Source organism: Enoplosus armatus, chromosome 19 (assembly GCF_043641665.1).
Source record: "Enoplosus armatus isolate fEnoArm2 chromosome 19, fEnoArm2.hap1, whole genome shotgun sequence".
NCBI lineage: Eukaryota > Metazoa > Chordata > Actinopteri > Centrarchiformes > Enoplosidae > Enoplosus > Enoplosus armatus.
In genome coordinates, this window is record NC_092198.1 from 10,938,078 (window position 1) to 10,965,544 (window position 27,467).

General features: G+C 40.5%; 2 protein-coding genes across 2 annotated transcripts; one reads left to right on the top strand and one right to left on the bottom strand.

Moving 5' to 3' along the window:
• Positions 1-2,614: 2,614 nt before the first annotated feature.
• slc2a12 (solute carrier family 2 member 12) lies at positions 2,615-8,247 on the top strand. The gene is made up of 5 exons (XM_070926320.1): positions 2,615-2,705; positions 5,680-6,975; positions 7,533-7,655; positions 7,922-8,054; positions 8,151-8,247. Exons 1-5 carry the CDS (start codon positions 2,615-2,617, stop codon positions 8,245-8,247), a joined length of 1,740 nt encoding a protein of 579 aa, XP_070782421.1.
• A 2,179-nt stretch (positions 8,248-10,426) lies between these two features.
• tbpl1 (TBP-like 1) lies at positions 10,427-15,370 on the bottom strand. The gene is made up of 7 exons (XM_070925771.1): positions 15,300-15,370; positions 13,969-14,212; positions 13,723-13,805; positions 13,188-13,251; positions 12,241-12,344; positions 11,641-11,735; positions 10,427-11,242 (listed from the first exon to the last, which is right to left on the bottom strand). Exons 2-7 carry the CDS (start codon positions 14,101-14,103, stop codon positions 11,160-11,162), a joined length of 564 nt encoding a protein of 187 aa, XP_070781872.1. The 5' UTR covers positions 14,104-14,212; positions 15,300-15,370; the 3' UTR covers positions 10,427-11,159.
• Between the last annotated feature and the right edge of the window lie 12,097 nt (positions 15,371-27,467).

Genomic DNA, 27,467 nt, shown 5'->3' on the forward strand with positions numbered 1-27,467 from the left:
GTTCTTGCAAATGTGTGAATCAGTAGGCATAGTAATAATCCAATTATATAATATACTGTATATAATACTATAATTCTGTTGCATAATGAGTACTTAACATTTGATACATTAAATACAATTTATTGACAATACTTGAATAATATTTGGAATACAGGACTTTTACTTGAAATGGTGTATTTTTACACTGTGGTGCTGCTGTCTTCTACTCAAAAAGGATCTGAATACTTATTCAACCACTGTCTACTTCAAATCAAAACAAACCTATTCAATAATTTTGTTTTTAATTGCATGAACCAATATTATGCAAGTTTGACCTTTGGATTTTTAATAGGTGTGCTGATTATGTTGCCAATATTTTCCTGCTGGATGACTAAAGCTTTCTCTCTTTCATCCTTCATTTAATAACAAAGTACCTTTTCAGGTAACTTATTTGGTCAGAATAGACCTTCAAGCATATGACTATCTTGAATTTAAAAAATGTGGCCCTGCAAGCACAAAGTTAAACAGTTTGTTTGACTATGTGCCGCATGGTCGTGGTTTTGAATGTTAAAAGTGTGACACAGCATTCCAATATGGTATCTAAGCCTCAGGACTAAACCTAGATAAGAAATCCAAAGGTGACCTGCCAAATGATGAAACACTAATGTAATAATCACGACATTATTTGCTGACATACACCGTCTCCAACAAGCAGGACACCCATAGTTATCTTGGTTACTGAGTTATTACATAACACGAGAATGCGCGCGCGCACAGACACACACACACACACACACACGCACACACTGAGGATCAAATGACAGTGGTTAAAAACAGGTCAAACCTTGGATTCTATAGGCCATGCCGGAACATCTACGGAGAAGTAGGCCAAGCGCAAACAGAGCGTAACAGGCAGGTTGGGCTTCATACTGTCATCTGTGAAGCAGCAGGGCAGGTGTGACAGCTCAGTCCTGCTGCATTCGTAGAAACAGGACATGAGAAGCGAGCAAAACACCAGGTGGCCTCCCCGTTTGTTTTCAAATGCAGCATGAGAGAAAGCGCATTATTGATACAGGTGTATTTTATTGCTGGTTACTTTATAGTGATGCTCACAGCATAAAAACGTAACATAATAACCTATTCTTGTAGCTGGAAGCTGTACAAAAGCAAGATAAGCTCATAACCGTGCCACAATAGAGAAATATTCGCCTACAATACATTACAATACTTCATTAGAAATACATTAAATTACAGGCACGGCGTGATTGAAAACGTTGGGACCAATAGGGTTTGACGTTGGGCGTTCTAAGGCCGAATTCACGTTTCCTATTCGTGGTCCGGGAAGATATGGGCGGGGCTAAACAAATACCCTACCAAAACAAACAGCTTGCTTGCACAGACACGAGCGACACAAGAGTTTGGAGCAAAGGAAAAGTCTGACCAGTGAGAAAGTGTGCAGGAGAAATCGAATGGACCGACGAACACGAATCTAAGCTAGAGACAGAGACACAGCTGGGGCGTCAGGTAGGGAAGTGTCACTGCATATAGCTGTTGTTTCAACTTAGATACTGAAACTTTTCAAGTGGCGAAATCCACTTAATATGCACATAAATAGTGGACAAGCCCGTACTTGAAGTCAATGCAATAAAGAAAGCTGTTCACTTTAACTTTTACTGTGAAGACGTTGTGTTTTCCTTGGTGGTCTGTGGTTTCCGGCTTCCATAAAATGACCTTGCTACATTTTATCTCAAGTCATGGGGTTTTCGGACAGAAAAACAGCAGCAGCACACATAGAAAAGGAAGTAGTCGCATTCAGTACATATATGTATGAATTATGACAACCACGAGATGTTATTGCAAGTGTAGAAAAGTGCAATTAGTGTGACAAACAGTCTCCCAAATAATGTCCATATGTCAACAAAATAACAAACCTAAAGAGAGGTTAAAGGTCAAAGCTCCCCAAAACCTTAACAGGATCACAGAACCAGCTGCAACTGTCCATTGTGAGCTGCACAGAGCTGGTATTTATGACGGGGATTTCGTTTGGAAGCCTGCTTGTGTTCACTACTGTTGTATCCTGGGGAACTGGTCACCACTTTTGTCCTGCATCAGGATGGGATTATTCTGTATTTTGGAGACAGTAAAAGTCGCCCCACCTGTTGGGTAGTCTTAGCTTAGTGTGTTAAGTATAACGTCTAGTTTTTAAAGCCATTATATAGGAATCAATAGGTCTGATTTTCTGAATCAGATGTCAGCACACTGTTTGCTCTTGATGTTGCTATATTCAGAGCCATACGACATGTACGCTGCCCAGGAATGAATTGAAACTTCTTCCATGAGTGGGGCTGGGTATCAAACCACTGTACTTTACCTCAGCGCCAACTATGTAAGAGGTGGCATCAAATGTCTGGTCAGATTTGTAACCTTGTTTACTTGTTTTAATTCAATAGTTCTTGAGTTAAACCAACGTTGAATTTAGACTATTTTTTAGGCAAAGTTCTTGTCTAGGTGATTGTGTTAAGATTTGGCTTCTTTTCTCAAATAAAAAAGGATTTTGTAGAAAAACATGTTTATATTTCTCAATGTGTTGGTGTGTGTCTGTTTTACCTAGGCCTACTGTTAGAGGGGGTAGACGATGGACCCCAACAGTGAGACCAAGAAGATGACCTACCTCTCAGGCAACCCCTCCTCTGAGACCGAGAAACTGGCCCAACCCAGAGGCCCAGGTACACACAGACACCAGTGGCATTTTTAATAGATAAAATAACATGTTTAAGCCAGAGGTGTGTCAGTGTTTTGTTTAGAGCGTACATGTTACTTAAGAAACAGGGTGTACGTGTTTAATTCAGGTACAAATGGGCTCCTCCTTACAGCTTACATTCCTTGGCTTCCACCACTGAGCCTCCATAAACACCAAGGCCAATATAAAACTTGGTTATACTGAAAATCGATATTTCTTAAATGCTAACCTGGGACTTGTTGCAAGAAGCAGTTTAATTGAGTTATCTAGATAACTTTCCGAGTAACAGTCTGGAACTTGGACTGACTGGACCTGCTCTGGGTTTTATCCAAACAACTCAGAAAACCTGCTTCTTGGAACACGTGGGAATTTGAACAGTAATCATTCAGCAAAAACAAAAATGTAGTTTGCTGCATGTTCAACTTCTTTACATCGACTGTTTCCTCAAACACTGATTAATGAAGAAGCCAAAAGTTGTTCATGACTGTCTTTATGCCAGTGTCCCGGGTGACTCTGACCTTAGTGGCTTTATACCAAAAATGTGACACCCACTCATCATAAAAAACCTGCCCATGAATCATAAAAACATTCAGTTTGTTTAACCAATGACCTTTCTACTTTAATTTTGCTATGACCTGAAGAGCTGGCTTCAATGGGCCACAGATTTAATCTGTTGTATGTACTGGGGAAAAATCGTTTCTGGATGAAAGCCTTTTGTGTGCCAAACTGCATTTTGAAAAAACTTTCATCAAATTACTATGTTTTACTCGCTGACAACTGTGAACAGGATTTTCACTATTTTGCTGCACTTGCTTGGCAAAAATACAAGAGCAGCACCCTTCGGTCTTAAAATCTGGACCTCTCTGCACATTGTTGCCTTGGGATGTATGAAAATGCAAATATGGTGTGCAACACTTTGTTTTCAGTGTACTGCCTCTGCTGTAATTAGACTTAGACTATTGGTATTGTAAATTCCCACCCATAGGAAATGAGAAAAGCTTTCTGCACAGTAAAATGAGGAGACAAAAAGAGCACTAGTATTAGATTGATACTCCTTGTCAGCAAGGTATCAAGGTAACCCGAGTATTTGGATACGAATTCTGAGTTTAGGTATCAGAGTTGGTATTGAGAGTGAAAAAGTAGCATTGGTTCAGTCCTCGTTGTTTTGTGACAGAACATATAAAAATAAGTGGGTGTGGGTGCAGTACAACAGTCTTTATCCCTGCAGTTTGCAGCTGTGTCTCTGTTTTTCTTGCATGTTGCGCCTTGATAATTAAAAACAAAAAAGTCTCACTAGCATGATTATTAGAACAATTGCAGTTAAATACGTTGGCATTTAAGTCTATAGCCTATTATAAAAATGTGTTTAGCAGGTTTAAATAATAAATAATAATAATAATAATAATAAATAATTCAAATGTCCTTTATTCAAAGCTGTTTATATCATAAACTATTTTGAATCCATGAGTTATATATATTACATATATAAATGTATATGTAAATAGTATCGTAGTCTAAATGCTAAGCTCATCAGTTTTCTACTTGTTCCTTTCCTATCTGTCTAATGATAACAAATATCTGTTAGCTTACCACAGTGATGCATGCAAGGCAAAGCATGTAGGCTCCTCACGTACACACACACACACACGCAGACACACACACACACACACACACACACACACGCAGACACACACAATAGCTTGCAAGATTGCTTCAGCATTCTTCTTGTGAACCTCCGACCTCTACTTCTGCTTAGTCAGTGCTGTTAAGGCAGCTTAATGATTGGGGGAAACCTACTGGGAGAAAAGCTGTGGCCCTGCCAAAAGTTATGTTCTTTGAAATATGTTTTTATTTTTTATTTTAGTGCATTACAGCAATTTATTGATGCTATCTGGCCTTTTGCCGGGTTCTCCCCTTTGACCTCATGCTGTCAGTGACAACCTTTTTTGTAGTTCCTCTGTGGAATATGGCCATTTCCCTATGTACTACTAACTAACTACTGTCTGCTTTTTACTCCAAACCAAGTTGGTAGAATCAAGTTGGTTTTTTATTTCATCCAATGCTATTCTTGTATGTACATCACCTCTTTGATCAGGCTGTAACTCATTTCCTTGACTGAAGGTTTGTTACTTGAGTTTCTGTGCTATGACATGGGATGGAGACAATAACATATATTTTGTTTATCGTCTATCCATCCTAACCTGATTACAGCAACTGCACATGAGACCATATGCTGCCTTAAAACTTGACTAGCTGTAAACAAGAACACAGTACTTGTTTGATCACCAGAAGGAACACATGGTTGTAATGTTGGCCCCACTCCAGGGAGAGTAATAGCTCTGCTGGATCTGAAAGAGGTTCACTGTCTTGTTCTTTAACACCTCACTGCGGCAGATGCTTGCTGACATGGGGGCGTCATGAGAGCTTGATCCTTGTTGCTCAATTGGCAATATAAGATTTGTCTTATAAATTTACTTGGCATAAGCTATGTTGGACACAAATATTTTTACACGTTTTGCTCTGCTACTGTTTTGCTAATACGGTTCATTTATTTCCTACATTTAATGTTTCTAGGACATTCTTACTCTGGATGGAAACATCTCACTAGCAGTGAGTTTGGCCTGTATATTCATTTTTCTGATGTATTTGTAAATTAAACGTCTGGCCATGTCTACCAAATGAAAGGGACAGCAGCTCTATCCTTCAGTTTCAAACAGTTTTGCATATTGAGACTAGCTGATGTAAACAATAAAAAACACAACACAATCATGTCTTCGTAGAACAAAACTAGATACAGTTGCTTTGAACCTGAACCAACTTGTTCGTGTCTGCTCTTTTAGGAAAAGGCAGCAAAATCAAGAGTCCTCGAGGATGAACATTTGGACCAGGCCTTCTGTTGGGTAGCTGTTATCTTATAGTATATTCTCTGACTCTCTCTCTGTTTCTGTCCCTCGCTCCAGGCTGCAGCTGGCTGGTGGTGGTAGCGGCTGTAGCGGCCTCTCTGAGCGGCCTGATGCTGGGCTACGAAATGGGCCTGACCTCTGGAGTCCTGCTGCAGCTGCGGGGCCTCCTCTCCCTCTCCTGCCGGGAACAAGAACTGCTGGTCAGCTCCCACCTGCTCGGCGCTCTCCTCATCTGCCTGGCCGGAGGTCCTATCCTGGATCGCTACGGCCGCCGCTGCTCTTTGCTCCTGAGTGCCGCCCTTGTGGTCGGAGGGAGCGTCGTGCTCATCGCCGTCACCTCACTTATTGCACTTACACTGGGCCGGGTAATAGTCGGCATGGGAACAGCGCTGTCGGGGACAGGAGCGTGTCTGTACATTGCAGAGATCTCACCCAGGGAGAGGAGGGGTCTGCTGGTGACGCTGTATGAGCTGATGTTGGTTGTGGGTGTAATGCTGGGATTCAGCTGTAGTTACGCCTTTGCTACTCTGCCCCATGGCTGGGCGTATACATTTGGACTAGTAATCCCTCCAGCGCTGTTGCAGATCAGTGTACTTGTGTTCCTCCCACCCAGTCCACGCTTTCTGGTTGCACAGGGTAAAGTGGAGCAGGCCAGGATAGTGCTGGCCAGAATGAGAGGTGGGGTTCAGGAGCATGTGGAAGTGGAGCTCAGAGACATCCAGGCAGGACTTAAAGAGGAATCAGAGCATAGTTTCTGGGAGTTGTTCAGTGCCAAGGCCAACTTGCGTTCACGGCTGCTAACAGGTGTGGCCTTGGTCTTCCTTCAGCAGGCTACCGGTCAGCCAAACATCCTCTCCTACGCTTCACCACTTCTCCGCAGTGTAGGCTTCAACAGTGACGCCGCAGCAACCATGGCCTCCACAGGGTTTGGAGTGGTCAAAGTAGTTGGCACCATCCCAGCTGTGTTGCTGGTCGACCGCGTGGGACCCAAGAGCTTTTTGTGTGTGGGCGCCGTCGCAATGGGAATGTCGCTAGCAGCACTTGGTATACTGACACTGCAAAGCCACACTCACCTCACCAGCCTGTGCAAAAGCCAGACTATACTAAACCACACACATACGCTGTGGGATTTGAACAGCACCACGATAAACTTGGACAACAGTGACATTTTTTCTACTGACCTCCCCAGCCTGTGGAACAGTGAGGAGACACAGGGGACGAACAGAGAGGATGGTGGGAATGGAGGGTTAGGAGGAGGAAAGACTTATGCAGAGGTGTCTTCCTCACTGAAGTTGGCGTCATTGATCAGCTTGCTGGTGTACGTTGCAGCCTTCTCCATTAGCCTCGGGCCAAGTAAGCTCCCATTCATTCAGTGTTATTCACCCACTCCCTTTGCACACACACCCACACACAAATGAACTGGTAACTGTTGACATACATTGTATTTACCCTTCAGGACATCCTCAGGCTGTCGTTAAAAGAAGGAATGCATGTCTGCATTCTAGTGTGCCCACATTTGATTTTTATACTTTTGCAGTATCCGCAATATAGAACAGCAACCATGATCCATATGCACTCACATGCACATATACGTTAAGATCATGTGTCTGGTTTATTTGGTTCTAATGGCTGCAGCTTGTCAGACATTGTACTGTGAAGTACAAAGTACAACAATGATTATCATACAATAACTATGCTTAGAGATAGAAGTATAGATTGAAACACCCAAGTTGCCCAGATAAAGCAGCGTGGACCCTGACTTTAAAGCTCCAAGCCTGGCCTATAACTCCACACAAAATGGTCAGATATCAAAATTGTGAAAAGCTATTCTGGATCATGTTATTTGTATTTATACCTTATTAACCATGCCCCCTTATGCCATTGTATATTTCTTTTCTTTTCTATTCCAGTGGTATATGTGGTTCTCAGTGAGATCTTTCCAATGGGAGTCAGAGGCATGGCTGTGTCTGTGGTGTCGGCTGTAAACTGGGCCACAAACCTGCTGATCTCCATGACCTTCCTCACAATTACAGGTGTGTGTGTGTGTGTGTGTGTGTGTGGTTATACTTTATTAAGCTGGGATTCACGAGTAGATCAGCACACAGTGTTCTTTTCTGCAAAAAATTACCACAGGTAAAGAAAACCTTTTAACCATGACACAGCTTTGAGCTTTTGCCCAGGACAAAGAAAGAGGAATGTTTATAATGTTTGTGAGGACAACCAGCAAACTTTATACACGTTTGCTGACTGAGATTTAAGAATATATATATATATATATATTTTGCTGTTGTTTTTCTAGAAAAGATTGGTGTCCCCAATGTGATGTTCCTCTACTCTGCCATGAGCTTTGTTCTCCTGGTGTTTGTCATCCTCTGTATCCCCGAGACTAAAGGTCGCACGCTGGAGGAGATATCAAAAGAACTGGCTAAGAGGTGAGTGGCAGCTTACGCAGAAACTTACCCATCCAGTAAACTAGTTTGTGAGATAGATTTCTTCATCTTCCATCTCTCCTTTCTCTGCTTTGCTAGGAAGCCTTTTGAGGTGAGGCTCTGCAGGCAGGTTCAGCCTCAGGAGAGCCTGATCTGCAGCAGCAGCACGTCCTCAGAGATCCCAGCAAATGTCTGACTCCTTTAACAGACCACAACTGTACACCTCACCTGAAGGGAGAACAAGAGCAAGGATCAAGAAGGACAATATGTTAGCACTGTTAAAGAATTTGGGATACAACTTGTATGTCTCACCTGCATTTGTACATCCCTGCAGTTCCAGCTGATTCCTATAATAATGTCCCATTCATATAGTTAGTTTTAGCTACGTACTGCATGTGAAGGAAGGAAACAACAGGGATGGTCAAAATTACACATAGAGGAAAGAATGAAATAATGGAGATTTGCTCAAATGAGGATAGCTCAGGGTTTGCTCTTGCTTGTTAAAGGGCAGTAAAGAAAGGTCAATAATGGGGATTGTAAATGAGATTATATAAAATACATATTATAGAACATTTATTTAATTCCTTCCTTTCTTTACCCCTTCCCTATTTAAGAACACAGCTCCAACAACGCAGAAAGGAACATTTTTCTTTAACTCCAGGATGAAATGGACTCCCCACCAGTCAGTAGAACTGATGAAGCCCCTTGCATGAGTGCTGAAACTGTACCAATAGTCTTTTAGTTTTTTTTCCATTTTGACCATGACATTGTGATGAACATTTATAAAAGATCGTCTCTTCTGGATAATCATGGGGAAATCAACGATGTACTGAAAAATCTAAAGTAATACTGAAAAACATTCTTTGGGTCTGTGTTGGACTGCAAATGTATTCCAGTGACATTGTTTAGATGCTGCTCCCTGTCATATGTAATGTAATAACACTAACATGGCTCAAACCTGTCATACCAGACCATCCACATGGTGACGGAAACATGGATGAAGGCCACAGTTGTGTTAGTAAGAGCCCGGTGTCTCCTCCTTTACATTTTATGGGATCAAACAATCATGAAAATGATAATGAATCAACACACTCAGCTCCACTGTATGCCTGACTGCCTCAAAAACCAGCAATGAAGCAAAAAATACTAAACTCATTAGGTCTAGTAACAATATTGGGTAGATAATATAACGAGTAGTACTGTTGTAGTGTAAGAAGTAGTGTGAAAAGTAATGAAAGTGTTTTTTTTTTTTTTTACTTATGTCAGTGATGCCAAAATTATACTTATCTGATTAACAAGTCGAATGTTTTACTGCAAGAAAGAATGAGTTAAATTGTACATTTTTAAATCTGTACTTTGATACATATCTGAATCTCTTTTCATGTTGGAAGATGTAGACATATATTTGCAAAGTCTCACACTGAAAACCATTTTATAGGATATTCTCTTGAAACTGCTGTGCTCCACCTGTAATCAGGACATGTACACACAAGGAGACACAATGAAGATGAGAGTAAAACACACTAAACAGTAGTCATGTGGTGGCCTCTTATCATTAACCTTTATTTTTATACAAAATACAAAATTCTGAACAAGTGTCACAAATCTTCAGTTGACACTGGTTCAAAACAATCCCACACACTTGAGACAACGTGTCAAAGTTTTTGTCAACATATTTTCCATCAGATGCCTTTATTATATACATACATATACGTTGCCTCTCGCTAGGTTTCCGGTTCTTATTTAAAAACGCTAAACTTGTCTCCATTGGTTCACCAAAGTTTTGTTTTTCAGACAATTCAGGCACTGGCTCATGTTGTAAGCATGGCCTCTCTGAACACTGTTCGTGGTCTTACGTTGCTTCAATACATGGGTGTATTGCCTCTAGATGGGTGACAGTGCTGAGCTAACTGCCATACAACATTGTACGACTTAATTGAGTGGCTGCTTTTGTGATCATGAGTTCTTAAACATTACAATTTTGTTTAATTTTTTGTTTCTGTTACTCTGTCCCTCGCCTTTACAGCAACTTTGGATGGAAGACCCAATTCTGGACAGTGTTTAATAATAAATTTGTATTCCTCTGCCCAATAAAATGCTAATTTTAAATATCTTGCCTCAGTACCACTATAGCTTGGGACTAACCAGACTAACCAGTAGTGTTAAGTGAAAGCAAATGAGGGGTCTATGGCTCAACAACTCACCACCTGGACAACAAAATATACCTGAACCCTTCAAAGGTTTTCATTACATTCCAAAACATTTAGGAGATCAATCTTGTTCTGTACATCACTCGAGCCAAGAAAATACAATTCAATATTTGCAAGTTTAGCTTGTGTTTAAAACTATTATAAGGAAATGACATGAAATGAAAGCACGTTTATAAAAAATTTATAGTGAACTGACAACCAAACAAAGATGACAGAGATGAATGCATATCCTGAGCAGATATGTGTGTCTGCATTGGGGGTCTGCTCTTACTTTGTGTACATGTGTAACAGTCCAGACTCCGTCTTTGATGTTTTTCTCTTTGGGCAAACATATGGGTAATACAGTGGACACCTTGTATTTGCGTTAACACGTCGAGCCATGGACGGAGATTCTTCCAGAGAAAGTGGCAAATGGGACGACTTGTTGTATGTAGGGTTAAAGGTGAGGCTTCTCAGTGTTAACATACTGACTCTTTGCAACGGTCATCACTGTTAAGCGTAGAACTGATTAGACTGTTTAAAACTGGTCTTTCTGTGTCCATGCAAAAAACACCTGGAGCAAATAAAAAGCAAAAGCAAATAACCTCCACCCCCCTTCAGCATCAGTCAGGTTTGAGGAGCAGTTCCTGCTGAAGGATATTAAGTTTGAAAGACATACTTGCAAGTTTAGGCTGTTAAAATCACAAGAGCCACACTATCCACAACAATAATGACATTTTGTGACAGGGAAATCTTACGACTCCAAATAGGGTTGTTAAACATTTTGAAAAGTCCAGGTGACATCCAGTTAGACGTTTGTGGCCGTTGCCATGTGATGATAAAATCAAGCAAATAAATCCAAGGATAAGGTGCTTCCTCACCTCTCCTTCATTTCTTCTGTCTTGAACTTTTTTATCCTTTATTTGCAGAGGGGTTTCCGACACTCGAACAGCAGTGGGTAGACCTGCTCAACAGCTGTGGCCACATTCTGCACATTTGGTCCTGAGTGATTGGATGTGTTTGGGGGGGGGGTAAGGGGGGGGGGAGTGAGACCATAAGGACAAGTTTTGAGTACAATAAAAAACGAAAAAGCAATAAACCCTGCATACATACAAATAGAGAATTGCAGACAGAGAGAGAACGGTCAAAACATAAATGAGAGTGACAAAATAGTTAATTCCTTGTGGATAATGGATAACATAGAGGGCGTGAACTATTTAACTCGGAGTAAGATTCCTTGAGGAATTAGGTTATTTACAAACCGCTTTTCTGGTTGTAACAGACTATAAAAGTGCATTATGTCAATGTGACCTCAATCCCTTAAGCTGTTGTGCCCTCTAGCTGTATGTATGTATGTGTGCTTGTGTGTGTGTGTGTGTATGCATGTAAGTGTGTGGTACCTGTAACTGTGATGCTGCCAGTAGAGAACACCTGTATAGTAGCCTTGATATTTTTGATCCTGTATGTGGCAGCAGGATGGAGCTCTGGTTCATAACTGACAAACACACACACAAAATGGTTAAGTACAATGACATATCCAGCTTTGAGGCTGTTTTACATGATACTCCACTTGACGTCTGACTACACCAACATCTGCTCCCACCACTAGAGGTCATCCTGTCCTTGCAAATATTAAACCACTTCAAGTAAAAGAAGTGTAACATTTTAAACAGGGTGATTACCTTCGTAATACATGTGCTGAGGTGTCTCAGGCAAAATTGAATCAAAATAACTGACAATGATAGGTAATTATGAAAGTGATGTGTATTTTTCCTTATGGCATCACAACTTACTATAACTCAAAACTAATCAACCAAAATGAGTATCATAAAATACAAGAGACTCTGAACTGACACCTGAGGGGTAAGGTCTGATACAGGAGATCAGTACAATGAATACATTTCTAAATACTGCTCAACTCAGACAGATCAGGATGCTGATGATAGTGATGATGTGAATTAGTGCGATTATGGTGGTTGTGATGCACAGTACTTAATTACCTGGCAATGGGTCGGTTGTTCTTAGTAAAGTCTATAAGATGGATTGCAAACGGCATGGAGCACACTGCCAGCACATTCACAACTTTGAAGGCTGAAAACCTCACCTGAACAGACAACACACACGCACACATACACACACACACACACACACATATGAATGCATTTATATTTGCATACTTTTACATTAAAAAATAACTTTTTTTCTTTCAATCTTGGTCTTATGGCCGTTGTGTTGGCAAGTTTACCCATAGGTTAGCCTCATTTGTACTTGTGCTTGTAGCAGACACAAGAGCTTTGCTGGATAAAGCTTTAACACAGAAGCTATTTGGATTGCAGTTCTACTGTACTCGAGGTTCAACCTGCAGGTTGCCCTGGCTGCATGCAGCTGTTTTGTTTACTAGTCATGAAACATGACCTGGCTAAAGCAAATGATAAGTCAAAAGAAATGTAGTCATGTACACAGTCTAATGAATGTATTTATGAAAGACCTGCTTTAAGGTCTGTGCCTCCTTGGCACAAATGGACTCTTATTGTGTCAACCTTCAGGCATATTAACCAAAACTATGACAATAAGACCAGGATTGTAAAGCAATGAAGTAAATATTTATAGATTATTGCAACTGTATTCTTTTAACAAAGGTGTGATATATAGTGAATTGTGATAAACAATTTTTTGTTGTTTTGTCTAAATTAATATTACAATGCAAATCCTCTTTAACATTTCCCCACGAAAGGACAGTTCCAGTTTGACTCTGTATTTCCATGCAAGACTTGAACATTAACTTGACAATCTGAAAGGCAATACCTCAACAGATATTATGATAAACTCTATATCTGAATTGAAAAGTTATCTAGTTATTGTAATATTCAGGTTTATGCATGTTTTTCAAAAATAAAACCTGTGATCTGTTATAATGCTGTTCACCAACAACTGTGATTATTCTCACCTTGAAGCCCAGTTTCTGCAGACAGCGTGCTAACCTGCGAGCACCCAGCTTTGCATCATCCTCACTGAGCAGAAGAGGAGAGCAGGAGTAAGTGCCAGCATAACAGTGGTATACGTACTGTGTATGGTTTGGCATGCAAAAGAGATATAACACACAAACAGCAACTTTCAACCTTAAGAGTAACTGTACCAAAGTCATCACCATGCTGGTTTGTGGCCGATTTACCAAAAACTGATAATTACTAGCTCTAATGTCAGCTGTGACAGGAGAGACAAATGGTGATACCACTGCATTATTGGCAGTTGATGGGAGATTTTGCTCAAACATTCAGCTGAAGCCAACATTACTGCACCAACAATACAGGGGCAAGACAGCCAAGGCAATCAGCAGCCAACATTTCTCTCACCAGAGAAAATGAATGGCCCTTTGGCAACTAGCAACTCCACTTGTTATGTGCAGTTGCAGTGGTTGCTGTTTGTAGTTTTTGACAAGTCTTCCAGTCTTCTAACGGTTAGTGCGAGTGTTTCATGTCTACCTTGTTGCTCCAGTGCAGATGATTTTCCCTGAGGACCAGATTGAGGCCGTTATCTTGGGTTTACGAAGCTTCATTAGAACTTTCTAAAAAAAGAAAAGTGGCCAACATTTGAATGGTGCCAACATGACCCATATCATATACCCTTGATAATGCAGTAAAGCTGTACATCTCTTTAACAGTCTTTAGAATCAGAATCAGAAATAATTTATTGATCCCGGGGGGGAAATTACACTTGAGCTTCCTTACCCCTACTTCCGGCTTGTAGATGACATTGGTTCCCTCTAAGGCAATGGTGCGCAGGTTGAGGTGGCACCTGGTCCTGAAGGTTGCCACCACATTGGTGATAATAATATCAAGTGCCTCGTCATTGCTGGAATCCATGAGGAAGTGAGCGGTGCAGCAAGAGGACCACAGGGGCTTTCTCTTCACACTTGTATCATCAACGCCACCATCACCACCATTTCACGGAGGGACAGGGAGACAAGACTAGCTGGAAGAAAAAAAAGGGCCAGGATTTATTAGTATTTTGATTTACACATGCACTATGCAATGTAATGCAATGCCCCATACTTTTTTTTTATCTAATTATTTTTCATCTTATTATTAGTGCAGCTTATAGCTTGCACATACAGCGCAATCAACGAGCACGCAGCATTTGCACATCTCTGTGTAAATAATGTGATCTAGTTGATCTTACACCTGAATAAAAACGTTATAATATTAGGAAGGGGCTTAACTTGTCACCTTAGTTGCAGCACCAATTCATCTGATTCTCCAGCTAAGTGGTTCCCTTCTACTTGATATATAGGAGTGTGACTCAAAACAAGAATCACACCGGCATCTGCAAGACACTAGAGGAGTAATTGAATTATTTCGGTTTTTAAATGTACTTCTACGCTATTTTGGCCATGAAGTAACGTTAACGTTAGCTCGCCCGCTAGTGTCACAGCTTGAGACGTTAGCTACCCTCTGTAGCGACTAAATTACCTAGCAAGATGAATTAAAATATTATAGTTGAGGCTATATGTAATGCATCTGTAACTTAATTACGTGAAAGCGTAGGGTATAACTCGACGTAGTTTTATCTAAAATGTAAGGTTTATTGGCGTTACAGCTCATGCATCGCTCATCCCAGTGTTGTATTGCAGAGTAACGCAACTGATAAGCTTGTTTAGGGAAATTATGCTAGCTAATCTTGCCAACATAACAAGCCGACTGTCAACTAACGTTATTCATCAAAAACTAATTCAGCATAACTGCTTAGACTAACGAACGTGTTGTTGTGACTAGCATTCCATTAAAATGAGCGACTAAAAACAACAGACAAACAACAGAGTAGCGATAAAGTTACCTCACTACTGCCCAGCTAATGTTGTGAATAAAGCTACCCGTTAGCTAGCAACAAAGAAAAGTGCACAGGCAGTAATGAATGAAAAGTTGTTAGCTAAGCTAGCTAGCTAGCAGGCGAGCTGTATAACGTTACAGTGAGGACGAGGTAGTTCCACTGTTTCCAGGTGGGTTTGCGTGTTCATGGCAAATGTGTGTATCTAAAATTTTTGCTTTAATTCTTTAGCTACCTCTTCATTTAGCTCAGTGCTGTAACCCCGAGACATAAACAATCCAGTCAAGATAAAATTGTAGACAGACCCCTTCCTCCGCGGACAAGGGACCAGCGAGTAAGCCACTTTCCGGTTTCAGCTTTCAAAATAAAACAAGATGACCTAGCGAACTTCAAAATGACTACAACTTCCGGTTACAACTTTCAAAATACAACGATAAAAAAAAACACATTAAACACTTGTGTGGTGTTCGTGTCTGTGTGTCCCGTCCAATGTTTACTAAAATAATATTATAGTTTTATAATTGTATAATGAAATATTATTTAACCTGAAACTCATTGGCCTTGGCTCTTTTTCTGTGAAGAACATGTTTTCACTGACTGCACACTGCACACCGCGTCTTCACATTTACATTACATATGTGGTGATTGGGTTCACTGTACCCCAGGGGACTCGACACTAATAACATGCATTCTTTACTCTGTTGTGTGTCAAACTGTCTCACACACTCTACCTGAAATTGGGGGAGTAACACAATAAATAAGCTCTGTGTGCGTGGCTCCTTATCACAATCAATCAGTATGGCAAAGAGAACCTCTGCTCATAGAGCCATAGAATTAATTTAGGAGAAGCTTGTGTGGAAGAAGTGAATAATTCTCTAAATATGAGGATCATGTCTGTCAATTCATAGTCTGACAGTGAGTTTGAAGAAGAGGATGAGATTGACCCTAAACTGGTCCCAAGACCAGTTTGTCTGGAACCAGCCACAAGACCAGCCCACCAGAAACCATCCCGTAAGGAACCAAAAAAATGTAATTGAATGAACTAAATTAAACTGAATCAACTCATTTTTTTAAATTAGATTTACTAAAGAAATAAATTGAGTCAACAAAAAATGTAATTGATACAACTCAAATTAATTCAATTGAATAACCCATTTTATTGAGATTAAGTCAACTGGATATGCCATGCTATGATATTACAAGTGTGAAGTGAATTCCTTTCAATATCAAACCGGGTAACCAAATGACATTTAATTAACTGCATTCAAATCGGTGTGAGTTAAATTGAATGGCAAAGGAAATTCATAATTAACCATAGATTGTTCATATGATAAAATACAACCTTTATTGTCAAAGAGATCAAGAACATAATGAATATTTGTAGTTGCCCACACAGATGGACTTGAACAGCAACCAGTAAGTTGGTCTAAAGTTGTCTTGTTGGAAAAAAAATGACATAAATTTGACATAATTTGTGGTAAGAAAAGCTCAGGTTTTCTACACCATGCCCTGCAGAATGAGCTAATAACTTAATGTTATTGGTAGATTTGTTGTGAATTAATTTTGAGCCATTAGAAGTTATAATTTGCAAGTCCAAGTAAGGGTTAAAATGCTCATTGATTCCAGCCAAATTCTGTGTCCTCAAATTTGTCTTTGTAATCATCTATGTCTGCCAATATTACACTTAACAGGCTTATGTTAACACCATTTCCAGATAACAATGTGTAACTTATTTTTTCAGTGTTTATGGTGTATTGACATTTAAGCTACGTGGATTAGAACATCTCAGAGGAAAATGAGCACATCTGGTCAGTAAATGCTCCTCAGGGAATTCTGGACAGGCTACAAAAGAGGAGAAGGAGTAAAGTTTGGAGGCGGCCGGGAATGTTTGTGTTATCAATGAGAGAATTCACAGCCGCTCCCGTGGCTCATGAATGAATTTAGTGAATGGATTCTGTCCTGAGGTTTCTGTGCTCTGTCACGTCCTGCACTGATTGTGACCTTTAGGAGGACTGATTGTGACTTTGTGAGGTTTTGCGTTGATTATTATTTTCTGAGCTCATTTGACTGACTGTACTTTGTGTAACTTTTGCACAACACTGCATGAAAGTTAAACTGATAAGAATGACACACTTTGTGAGATAAAGTTGAATAAACTAAACACAGATTTGAATGTGTGTGGATCTCTGCACACATTCACGTGTATTTGTTTATGCCTGTTAATATCCACATGACTTGCTTGCTTATGCACATTTGCGCATTGTGTCCTGTAACCCAGCTCTTCTGCTCAGACCACTGCAAACACTTCTCCCGCCTGGCCTGCACCCAAACAAAACAGAAAAATAACTTCTTTATGATTCAGCCTTGTTGTTATTGTTCTTCCTCCCTGGTTACTAAATTGACTCTTTTCCCTCTTGTTTAATCCTCCTGGGCTTCTCCTGGTGAAATATAGCCTTGTGATTCACATCCATTCTGCACAAGAGCCTTGTTCAGATGTCCCAAGATGTTTACTATAAAGGTTTAGATTTAGTGCAGGTTAGGAAAGTCTGACCACTAGCATTGATGGCGTGCGTGTGTTTGTGTGTGTTGTGAGACGGCTGACGCAGGGCGCAGGAGTATGTTTACAGCTTGTTGGGCTGCACATCACTGGGGCAGTCTCTTCCCAGGGGAACAATGCTCTTATTCTCATTAGGTCATAAGATGCAGCATGTAAACACACAGATGTGAGCACTTAGGGCTTAATAGATGCAGATATGTCTAAGAATAAATAGACGGTCCATCACTGTAACTACTCCTTGTGTGTGTGTCAAAGAGAGAGTGACTGAGGGAAAGTGAGAGATAAATCATTTTTTCATGTTTCTGGGAATATTTGTGTTTGTGTGCTTGCATGTGCGTGCATATGTTTATGTGTTTGTAACAATAGTTTTGATCTGAATTGTGGTCGATTGGCTATTGGATAAGTTGAACGCTTTACCCTTACATTTATGCTTATGTTTGCTATTGGATGGAACAATATTATCAACCTAACAAGGGTGAATGGTGGCTGTATATCCATACATTCCCAGGCCCCAAGAGGCGTGTTTTCCTCTGAATGTGTGGATGATCTTGACAGTTTGGTATTCTTATGACAAACAGCTGACAAGGTCACTCCCAAAGAAAAGAAGAAGAACTTTAGGAAACATACTAAAACAAAGTCGCTTTCTGTCTACAGCTTTCCAAAAATACTGAATGTTAAGATGGCATTTCTTTTAAAAACTTGAGTCACATCAGCAGATGCATCTTTGCAGAGATGTTCTGCAGAGGTGACCTCACTGTTGCCTGTAAACTGGGCGTGTTTGTCAGGACCCCAGTGTTCTGTTTATGTTGGGCGTACATCACAGGCCCATTTCAAAAGGACTTATGAGAGTGAAGTTAAAGCTTTTGAGAGCCTTTGCGGTAGTGTTATAAAACTGAGTTTAGTACTGGTTTGATGGCTTTGTGGGAACTCTGTGTCAGACTGCTAAAGGCAAAAGGAAAAGGCTCTAAACAATAAAAGTAAGGGGAGGGAGATAAGACAGCGACAAAACTGAGTAGGAGAAAGAATAAAAGACTAAAACCTGTGCTTGTCACATTTGTAAACGTGTTAAACGTGCATGGCTGCATTTCTGCATAAATGCACATACAGTGTCTCTGCATGCCCATGAACCATGTATGTGTGTAAGTCTGTCTGTATGAGACAGAGATGGATAGTGTGTGAGTGCGCCGTGCGGAGGGAATCCAGTGCTCTGGTAGTGCTGCTCTGGGGTCTTCCAGTGTAAACAGAGACGTGGGAACGACCAAGCCTGTTTATATCAGCTCCATTCTTACTGGGACCAGTCAGCCAGGCATCAGGGGCACAGCCAACACACCGGTCTCATGTGCATACATGCTCACCCACATGTATGGAGTTGCATATACAGAAATACATGTAAGCCGGTTTGTTTATACATGCATCCTAAAATCCTAGATTCTGCAAGTGTTGTTGGTGTGGATTGCATCATGTTTTACTTGATGTAAGAGGCAATTACTAACTCAACTAACTTACTAACTCAAAACAGGGATGTAATGAAGAATAAACCTGACCAAAGTCTGACCAAGTCTTTTTAGGCTGATGTACTCTAAATTCATAGCATTTAGTAAGAAGTAGTTACCCCAAATAGTTCTACGGATAAGTTGTTTTATGGAAAACAAACATAAATCAGCACCTTTCTGTCAACATGATGGGTTTTTGATAATGCATGTGGTATAAGATATATAGATAATGATTTACCCAGGATTTCATTTGCAGCCACATGACCTATCTAAATCCATCCAATATGAGTCTAACATACACAACAGAGCCAATTGAGGCCAAAATAAAAACTTGGACATTCAACCAAACAAAAAGGAGTTTCCACAAAGAAGAGAATCTTCTCACCCTCCCATCACAGCTCCAGAGGTGAGGCCGAGCTCAGACAGAGAGACAATCACTCCGACACTCATCGTGCCAGATTTACTGGCCTAACATTAACACACCTGCACAAATGTTATGGAGTTCCCTGCTAAGCCATGTTTAGACTAGTTTTGGAAATGATGACACTGCCACATTATCTGGTGCAACTCCAGTCCGCCAAGAAAGCACCTGCTCTTTTCAGAAAAAGAGATGTGAAATATTACAGAGGAAACTGGGTCAAGATTAAATCAAAGTCTCTTATAGATATATTTGTTTCTAAATAGAAGAATGGCAGTATAATTGTAAAAAAAATTGTATAATTATTATGTTTTTAGATACATTCCTTATACATTTTTAATGGACTAGGTCTGATGTTTTTGTTGAATTTATGCCTAACTGCCTCTTTAATGTGCAACATGAAATCATACATGAATGAAATCATACATCATCATTCTTCATCATGATAATTTACGGGTTAAGTAACAGTAACCAAAGCTTGTTTTTATCATTTCTGATATACCTTCTTTGGGAAAGATGGGATTTGCATCAATAAGCAGTATTACATTGAGTATGTTTCAGTCCATTATTTCAATATAATTAAATAATTACATAAGACAAAGTAAAGTATATTAAAGTTTGTTCCAGGGGACTTTAGATTCTGTATACCCTCAATTTAACTAAGGAAACAACACACAAAACAAAACCTCAAAAGGAGCAAAGGAGGAATGCCTTGTCCATGATGGATCAAAATGATTCACATACTTCCAAGGAAAATAAAAGCTTTATTAAAAAAAAGCTGCATAAACCCAGTGCTTTTGTAATTACATTAAAAATCCTGATGGTAATACCTCTTTTTGTGGCTCGTCACTGACAAACATGAACAAACAATACGTTTCTGCTACAAAACTGGGGCACACTGGTCATTTTGTCAGCACCTCAGACAGACAGATAGCCAGTGTTTGGATAGAGAAGGAGTTGCTGTAAGCTTTGTGGAGTGGATTCTTCCTCTCTCACAAGAAAACAGAGCGCTCCGAAAACAAAGTGCTGTAAGAGCGCGGAGGAGTCCGTCTGAACGGCACCTAACAATCGCAGAGGAAAACCACACATTAGCTGGTCAGAGCTCAGGAGTCGGGAGGTGGGGTCATCAATCACACACCTGGTTGCCTTTCGAGACGAAGTACGTGTGTGAAATACATCATTGTCATTGTTAATGCTCTCTTTTCCTGTATCTCCACGTGTGTGTGTGTGTGTGTAAAGTCTCTAAACGCTGTGCTTATAAAGGTCTGAATTTGGGTGGAATGGGGGGTGGGATGTGTTGACATAGAAGGATGTTTTGGGGTGGCGTATGGGGAGCGAGTCGGGGTGAAGGTGTAGAATGATGGTAGGAAGGAGGGATATGTGATAAGGGGGTGTTGTGTTTTAGCGTTTGTTTAACAGTTTGGGAGTAACGTTTGTACGGTGTGCAGTGTTGCATGTTTGCAGATATGCACGCACTTTCTAATTGATCTGCTTTTGCTCATACTCATATGTGTGTGATGAAACAAAGCCACAAAAAACTCCCACTCATATGTGAGCAACACATAGACAAACACATGCACATGTACGCACACACACACACATACACACTGATATCTAAATTAATGGTCTCCTTGGGGAGTCATCCAAAGGCCACGGGCGTTTGGGAGAAAAGATTCTTGGAAAAAGGCTTCATCATCGGAACATTTGCTCATTAGTAACCCCATCTTAGCCATCCAGAGAGAGAGAGAGGTGCACTAAGGAATACATGGACAAGGTCATATACTTATCATTTTGAAGAGGCATTTACTTTACAGTCTCTCCAAATGACGATAAAAGTGGTAGATAGAGAGAAGCGAATGGGGAATCAGCCTTTGGTGTGAGGAGCAGAGACACGGGTAATGAGGTAAAGAGCATAAATAGTTCAAAGAAAGTCCAAAAAAAAAAAAAAGATGTCGATTCTCAGCACGTTAGACTCCCTCTGTCTCCTACAGCCTCACTCTGTGCAGGAAGTCATTAAAGAGTAAGCCAATAAAGCTGTGTCAGATATTGTATCCCCCGTCCTCCACAGAGATATAAAATATTGGCCTCCCATTCTCATCAGACACGGGGATCAGCATTTTACAGGCCCACGATGTCCTCCTTTGGAGTTCAGAGAGTTTACTGACGTTATCAACTGTCTTGTTGTTGGTATTCAACCTAATTGTTTTTTATTGAACATGACTCATAAGAAAGGGGCATCCTTGGTAACACAAAGGTTTTGTGGGAATGTTCATCTTAACAAGTCAGCAACTCGGCATTGGGTCTTAGTTTTTTTGGCCTCTAAAAATAACAATTAATTTGATTTGGGAATGATCCTGAGCTGGGAAAAGACTTTTCCAGCCATGACTATCAAACTTAAAGCTGCATTAATAAAATTTTGGCCACTAGGGGGCATATGAATATGTCATATTACAGCTTATAAAGTTGTTATGGATATTGTGTTAGCATACGATTGCGAATTGCAATTACATATTTTGCAGACACTGAGCACCATTCCATTCATTTTGAGTAGACTACCTGATGAAAAGTCCAATTTCCAACCTTTTTTTTAGCTTTGTTTTGATCACCAACTCCTGAGAACAATATCTGGGTCTTTAGCTGGCCAGATCAACCAGCCACTTCAACTTCCTCTGTTTGGTGCTGCAGATGTAGTGAAGATAGGCTTTATCAGAGCTTCTTTGCATATTGGGGTTGATGAGAGTGGCAGGACTGAAACATCCAGTAGATTTGCAGAGCTTAAAACCAATACAATGAGCCAAAAGAGGCTGAAATAAATAAATATATAGCTAAAAGCAGTCCTCCACCAACTTCTGAGGGAAATATCTGCCTCTTTAGCTGCTATACATTCACCACTTAGTTGCTAACGTTGTTGTGTTTTTTTTTTTTTAGCTTTTTGTCTGAAATTATCTGCCTGCTGGTGGGAACGAGGCTCATGAGAGCAGTGAACCCAAACAGTAAAGTTGTGGGCCGTTAAACCAAAACATTGAGTAAAAAGATGTTTAAATGCTGGCAGGACTGCACCACACAGCAGAGTGACTAGCTGGTGAACATAGTGGAGCATTTAGCCTCTCAAGAGCCAGATCTTTCCGTATCTGCTGGACATGTAAACATACATAAACATTTTTCCAACAATGTCAAGAATCAATTTTTCGGGGAAACTCCGTTGGAAACAGGTGAGCTTATTATTACTTGATACTAGATTAAATGACTTGTTAACATTTTATGCTCAGTGTGTGTGTGTGTGTGTGTGTTGATGTGTGTGGGTGCAGTTCAACCCCCCCACAAAGGAAGTGCTTGTGATGATATATGCTGTTTCTTTGTTCTCTGTCTGTCTTGTTTTTCCCCTCAGATTCAGTTTTTAACATATTTGGACAAGTATTTTACATCTTACGCAAACAAAGAGGCTAGTTCGGAGGGAAAATAAGCAACCCCTGTTGCTTTTTCTGCTGATAAGACAGTTCATGTTCCTCCAAAATAAATATGCAACATATTAGTAATAGGGCAAGAAAAGAATGTGTTATTCATGGACATTTTGGTGTACTTGAAGTGTGTTTTTCCTTTTAATATTGTGTGTTTCTCCATTACAGATAGATTGATAGATTGATAGATAACAAATTGATGGTCGGAAAAGAAGAGAGCAATAAAACATGATGGAGGGATAGGGAAGGAGGGAGAAAGGGTAAGGAGACGAGGTTAATCCAAACAGACGTGTGCCAGGTTATTTTTACGACAGTCCCATCAGCCATTATCTGCCTGCTCTGTTATGGTTAGGGATAAATACAGACCAGGGCAACACCAAGGAGCTTGTGTGGGTGTGTGTGTGAATGGTTTTGCGTCTGTGTAGTTATGTGTAGTTTCGTGATCATACGTATGTGGTCTCTCTCATTCTCTCTGGCTCTCCTCCACTGCAGCAGCCAGGGGAGATAACTACAACAGTTTATTCCATTTCATCAGACGCTCTTCTGGCTATTTTAGCCCTAATGGACACAGAGCAGAACTTGCCTTTTTATCTTCTTGCTCAATAAAAAACTTAAGGCCAGTCTGCTTCATGAGACTCTCTGTCTCTGAACTAAATAAATATCTGTGTATTGACTGAGCTGGAGAATGGTGAGAAAAAAGAAGTCATTGGAGAGAGTCTGTGTGTTTGTGATAAGTGAAGTAGAGGGGAATTTTCTGTGGGAAACTATTGTGTGAGGGAGAGACAAAGAGGACTTGAAACATAGTTACATGATATCATGATATCTGGCATCAGATTCTCATCAGTAAGCTCTCCAAACACCTGTGTTTAAGGCGTGGAGTGAAGATAAACGAGGGGTTTAAACTTACACATACAGAGAAATGAATGTGTGTGTGTGTGTGTGTGTGTGTGTGTGTCTGCGTTTATGCATGTGTATGCAGGCATGTGTTTGAAAGATGTAACGTTATGTGTATTTAAAAGCCCTTGACACTATTTTTTATCATGCAATGCTTATTTAAACATGCATTTCAGTGTTGCCTATGTGACTATCTGCAGCATTTCAGTTTACACTCACCTGCTGCCTCAGGGAAAGCCAACAACCATGTGTTTAGGGTTTGTGTGTGTGTGTGTGTGTGTGTGTGTGTGTGTGTGTGTGTGTGTGTGTGTGTGTGTGCGCGCGTGCACTCTCGCCCCATCTGGCCATGTTGCTGTGAGAGGAGCTGAGGTGACGGTGAGTTTGGAGCAGCAGAGAAATGACCTGCAAGGTTTATTATCTTTAATTAGCATCCGGGGGAAAGAGATAGATAAGGACCACCATTTTGCTGATGGATCTGCTCTGTGTTTTTACCCAAACCGAGAAGAAACAGTGCAGTAAAAAAAGCAGAAAGAGCAGAGTTTTATAAAATTGGATGGTGCGACACAGCTATTGTGATATAGCTTCTTCCATTTTGGACTCTCCGGTTCTTTTCGTTTCCCTCTAAAGTCAACACTGCCGTTGGTCAACGGTGTGTATTTGCATGTCAAAGTTCACCAAAACTGAACTCCACATGGGTCTACTTTTCCTCCGCACATAAATCCTCTGAAAATTATGATTTCATTTACCATTGAAATCATTTTTAATTTACCATTCATTTTGGAGTGAAATTTCAATGTTATAATTACTGATGAGGCTGGACCATGACAATGAAATCAACAGTTTTTAAAAGGTTTTGATAATACACATTTTTTGTTAAGAAGCATTGAGCATTTACATTTCACCAGTATTGGAAGAAGAAACAGATTGAATCAAGAATCAATTGTGTCACATCATGATGGCAATGATAGAGATTGAGAATGATGATGATGATGGTGATACTGTATGAGTAACACAAGTGCACACAAACACACGCACACACACGTCTCACCTCTTAAGACGCAGATTGCTGCTGTCAAATAAATAAGTCAAAAAGTAAATACACATCAAACAGCTGGACAACAGCTGATGCACCACAGGGACTGTGTCTGTGTGTAAGCCAGTGAGAGGATGAGCAAGAAAAAAAAGAGTTTTATATTTATACGCATGTGTATGTTTCAGAAGCAACACTTCTTTGTAATATGACATGTTGAATTACAAAACCTCGTAGGTGCAGAGCAGAGAGAGTAAAATTAAATCACGACTACGGAACTAAAAGTGATTATATTTTAGATGAATTGATGGCGTAGCTTCTTTCACTCCTCTTTGTGACCGTAAACAACTCAACAACATTCTGAAGAAATGCAGCAGGGGAGAAAGAGAGATGTATACACACAAACACACTGCACAAAAAGAATAAAGGAAAGTGGGAAAAGTGGAAGGTTTGGCAAAAACCATGAATCCTGTTGGATTTCCTGGCCAGTTCACACTCTTAACACTGTATAAGGCAAATATTAATATTTTCAGACAAGTAAACATCCACACATCTTCTAAAGGAGCAGCCTAGAAGCTCAAAGACCTTTTAGATAGACTGCTGCAGAGAAGAACAATGTTTTTTTGAATGAATACTCAGTTACTACGCGGTAGTTTAGCATGTGTATCATACATCTGTGACATTTATTGCCATCAAGTGATATAAGGTTATAAATTATATTTTTTGTACAGACATTCCCATAACCCAATTCATCAACTTGCACTTTGATTCAGTCTTCCATGCAGTCCCACTGCTAACTCAGGAAATACAAAGTCCTGTCATCTGTTTAGACACTTATCTGCTAACACTCAGGAGCAAGAATAACACCAAAAATAGTAGTGCTACATGGAATTATCACTGGACACTATGAATGGATGTGCAACATTTCAAACGAAACTCTTCAAATGCTAATAGGAGGCAGCTAGCTAAGAGTTTAAAATGTCAGTTAATCTGGAAACAACATGGTGCAGATATCTTTGTGCTGAGTTGTCTCATAACTGCCTGCAGTGTGGTGTCATCAGAGAAATATGCAAGAACATGCACTCGGTGTTTAGCCTGATAATCCAATAACTAAATGCTACGGCTAACATTTAGCCAACATCTGTTTGTGATTACACCGTAAAGGTAAGGTGCTGTTGTGTCTGTCCACTGCTACTAAGTGGACCTGTCTGTTAGCTGCACCGGAGCTTGGGTTACCCTCACCAACAAATACATGCACACACACTAATGAGCTAATACACACACACACACACACACACACACACACACACACACACACACACACACACACACATACTTGTTTGCTTCCTGCCTTGGGACTTGGGGTTCAGAGGATCTTAAGGGTCTCTTGAGATTTGATGTTAGATGTTTAGATGTGTGTGGGTGTCAGGGGGCACTTTTATCACAACTCACATCTCACCTCTTAGTCATCTCCTGTTATCCTCCGGGAGCATTATGTCTGTGTCTCATGGGAGAACTGATCCGCACACTCGCACAAACACAGATTAGGCTGAAATGAGATGTGAGAAGGTGCTGCTAAGGTCAGCTACCTTAATCTTCCACACACACCATCAGTTGGGTGAAATCACAATTCATAAACAGCCAAGCATGTCCACTCCATTTCATAATTTCACATTCGTTTCTTTGCCTTTCTTTTCCTTCGTTTTTCTTCTCTCCAGTCCCACTTTTCTGTCATAAATACAAGCGATGGCTTTTCATGTTTATATTACAAGAGTGCAGGAGATTTGTTGTTGTATATTCTATGCCTGGCTTTCTGTGTATGTACAGTATGTTAGTAAGTGAGGGTGTGTGTAAGAAATTGTACACATAAGTCAAATGTGCAATGTTTGTACAAGTTTCCTCCCTGTACATCAGACCCACTCCTAGAGAGGGAGGAGGGGGTATCAGTGGAGTAGCCCAGGAGGAGCCTCGATCCTGGGCCTGGCGGGGGCGACGGTTCCCTGTGGGACCTGGAGGGAGATTGTAGGCTGGAGGGAAGCAGCCAGGGGGGAGGGAGATATGTGTAATGTCTTCCCCCAGGAAGGCAGGAGGTTTTTCCTGCATTTGGGGCAGTCAACACGTCCCCGGCTATCAGCAGTTCTGGATGGTTTATCCAGAGATATCGGCAGGTTATGTGGGTGTATCGTATTAGAGCCTGGATTTTGTTCATGTAGACAAGAGCAGGCTGACACCTCCCTCCACAGAGAGTCATGCAAAGAAATACATAAATGCAAAAACACACACACTACACACTAGTCTTTAGGGACTTCTACTATCTCGCTTCCTGGGGTCTGATAATACTCTCCCTCTGCACCCTGAGCTACAGTAATGCCATAGAAAGTTACAGATAATCAGTGTGTGTGTGTGTGTGTGTGTGTGTGTGTGTGTGTGTGTGTGTGCGTCTGTATGAATGGGCTGTTTGTGAGTTTGCAATCATGTCCTGAGACAGAGGAGATATGATGTGGTGAGATAATTTCATCTGCGAAGGGAAAAAAAAAAAGAGTTGAGTTCAAA

What these genes read in the sequence shown, in the direction of transcription:
- slc2a12 (XM_070926320.1), top strand. Translation starts at nt 2,615, where the DNA reads ATGGACCCCAACAGTGAGACCAAGAAGATGACCTACCTCTCAGGCAAC. An exon ending in GACCTTCCTCACAATTACAG is followed by an intron (nt 7,656 to 7,921) that starts GTGTGTGTGTGT and finishes TTGTTTTTCTAG; the next exon opens with AAAAGATTGGTGTCCCCAAT. An exon ending in TCAAAAGAACTGGCTAAGAG is followed by an intron (nt 8,055 to 8,150) that starts GTGAGTGGCAGC and finishes CTGCTTTGCTAG; the next exon opens with GAAGCCTTTTGAGGTGAGGC.
- tbpl1 (XM_070925771.1), bottom strand. Translation starts at nt 14,103, where the DNA reads ATGGATTCCAGCAATGACGAGGCACTTGATATTATTATCACCAATGTG. An exon ending in TCTACAAGCCGGAAGTAGGG is followed by an intron (nt 13,806 to 13,968) that starts GTAAGGAAGCTC and finishes TTCTTTTTTTAG; the next exon opens with AAAGTTCTAATGAAGCTTCG. An exon ending in ATCTGCACTGGAGCAACAAG is followed by an intron (nt 13,252 to 13,722) that starts GTAGACATGAAA and finishes TCTTCTGCTCAG; the next exon opens with TGAGGATGATGCAAAGCTGG.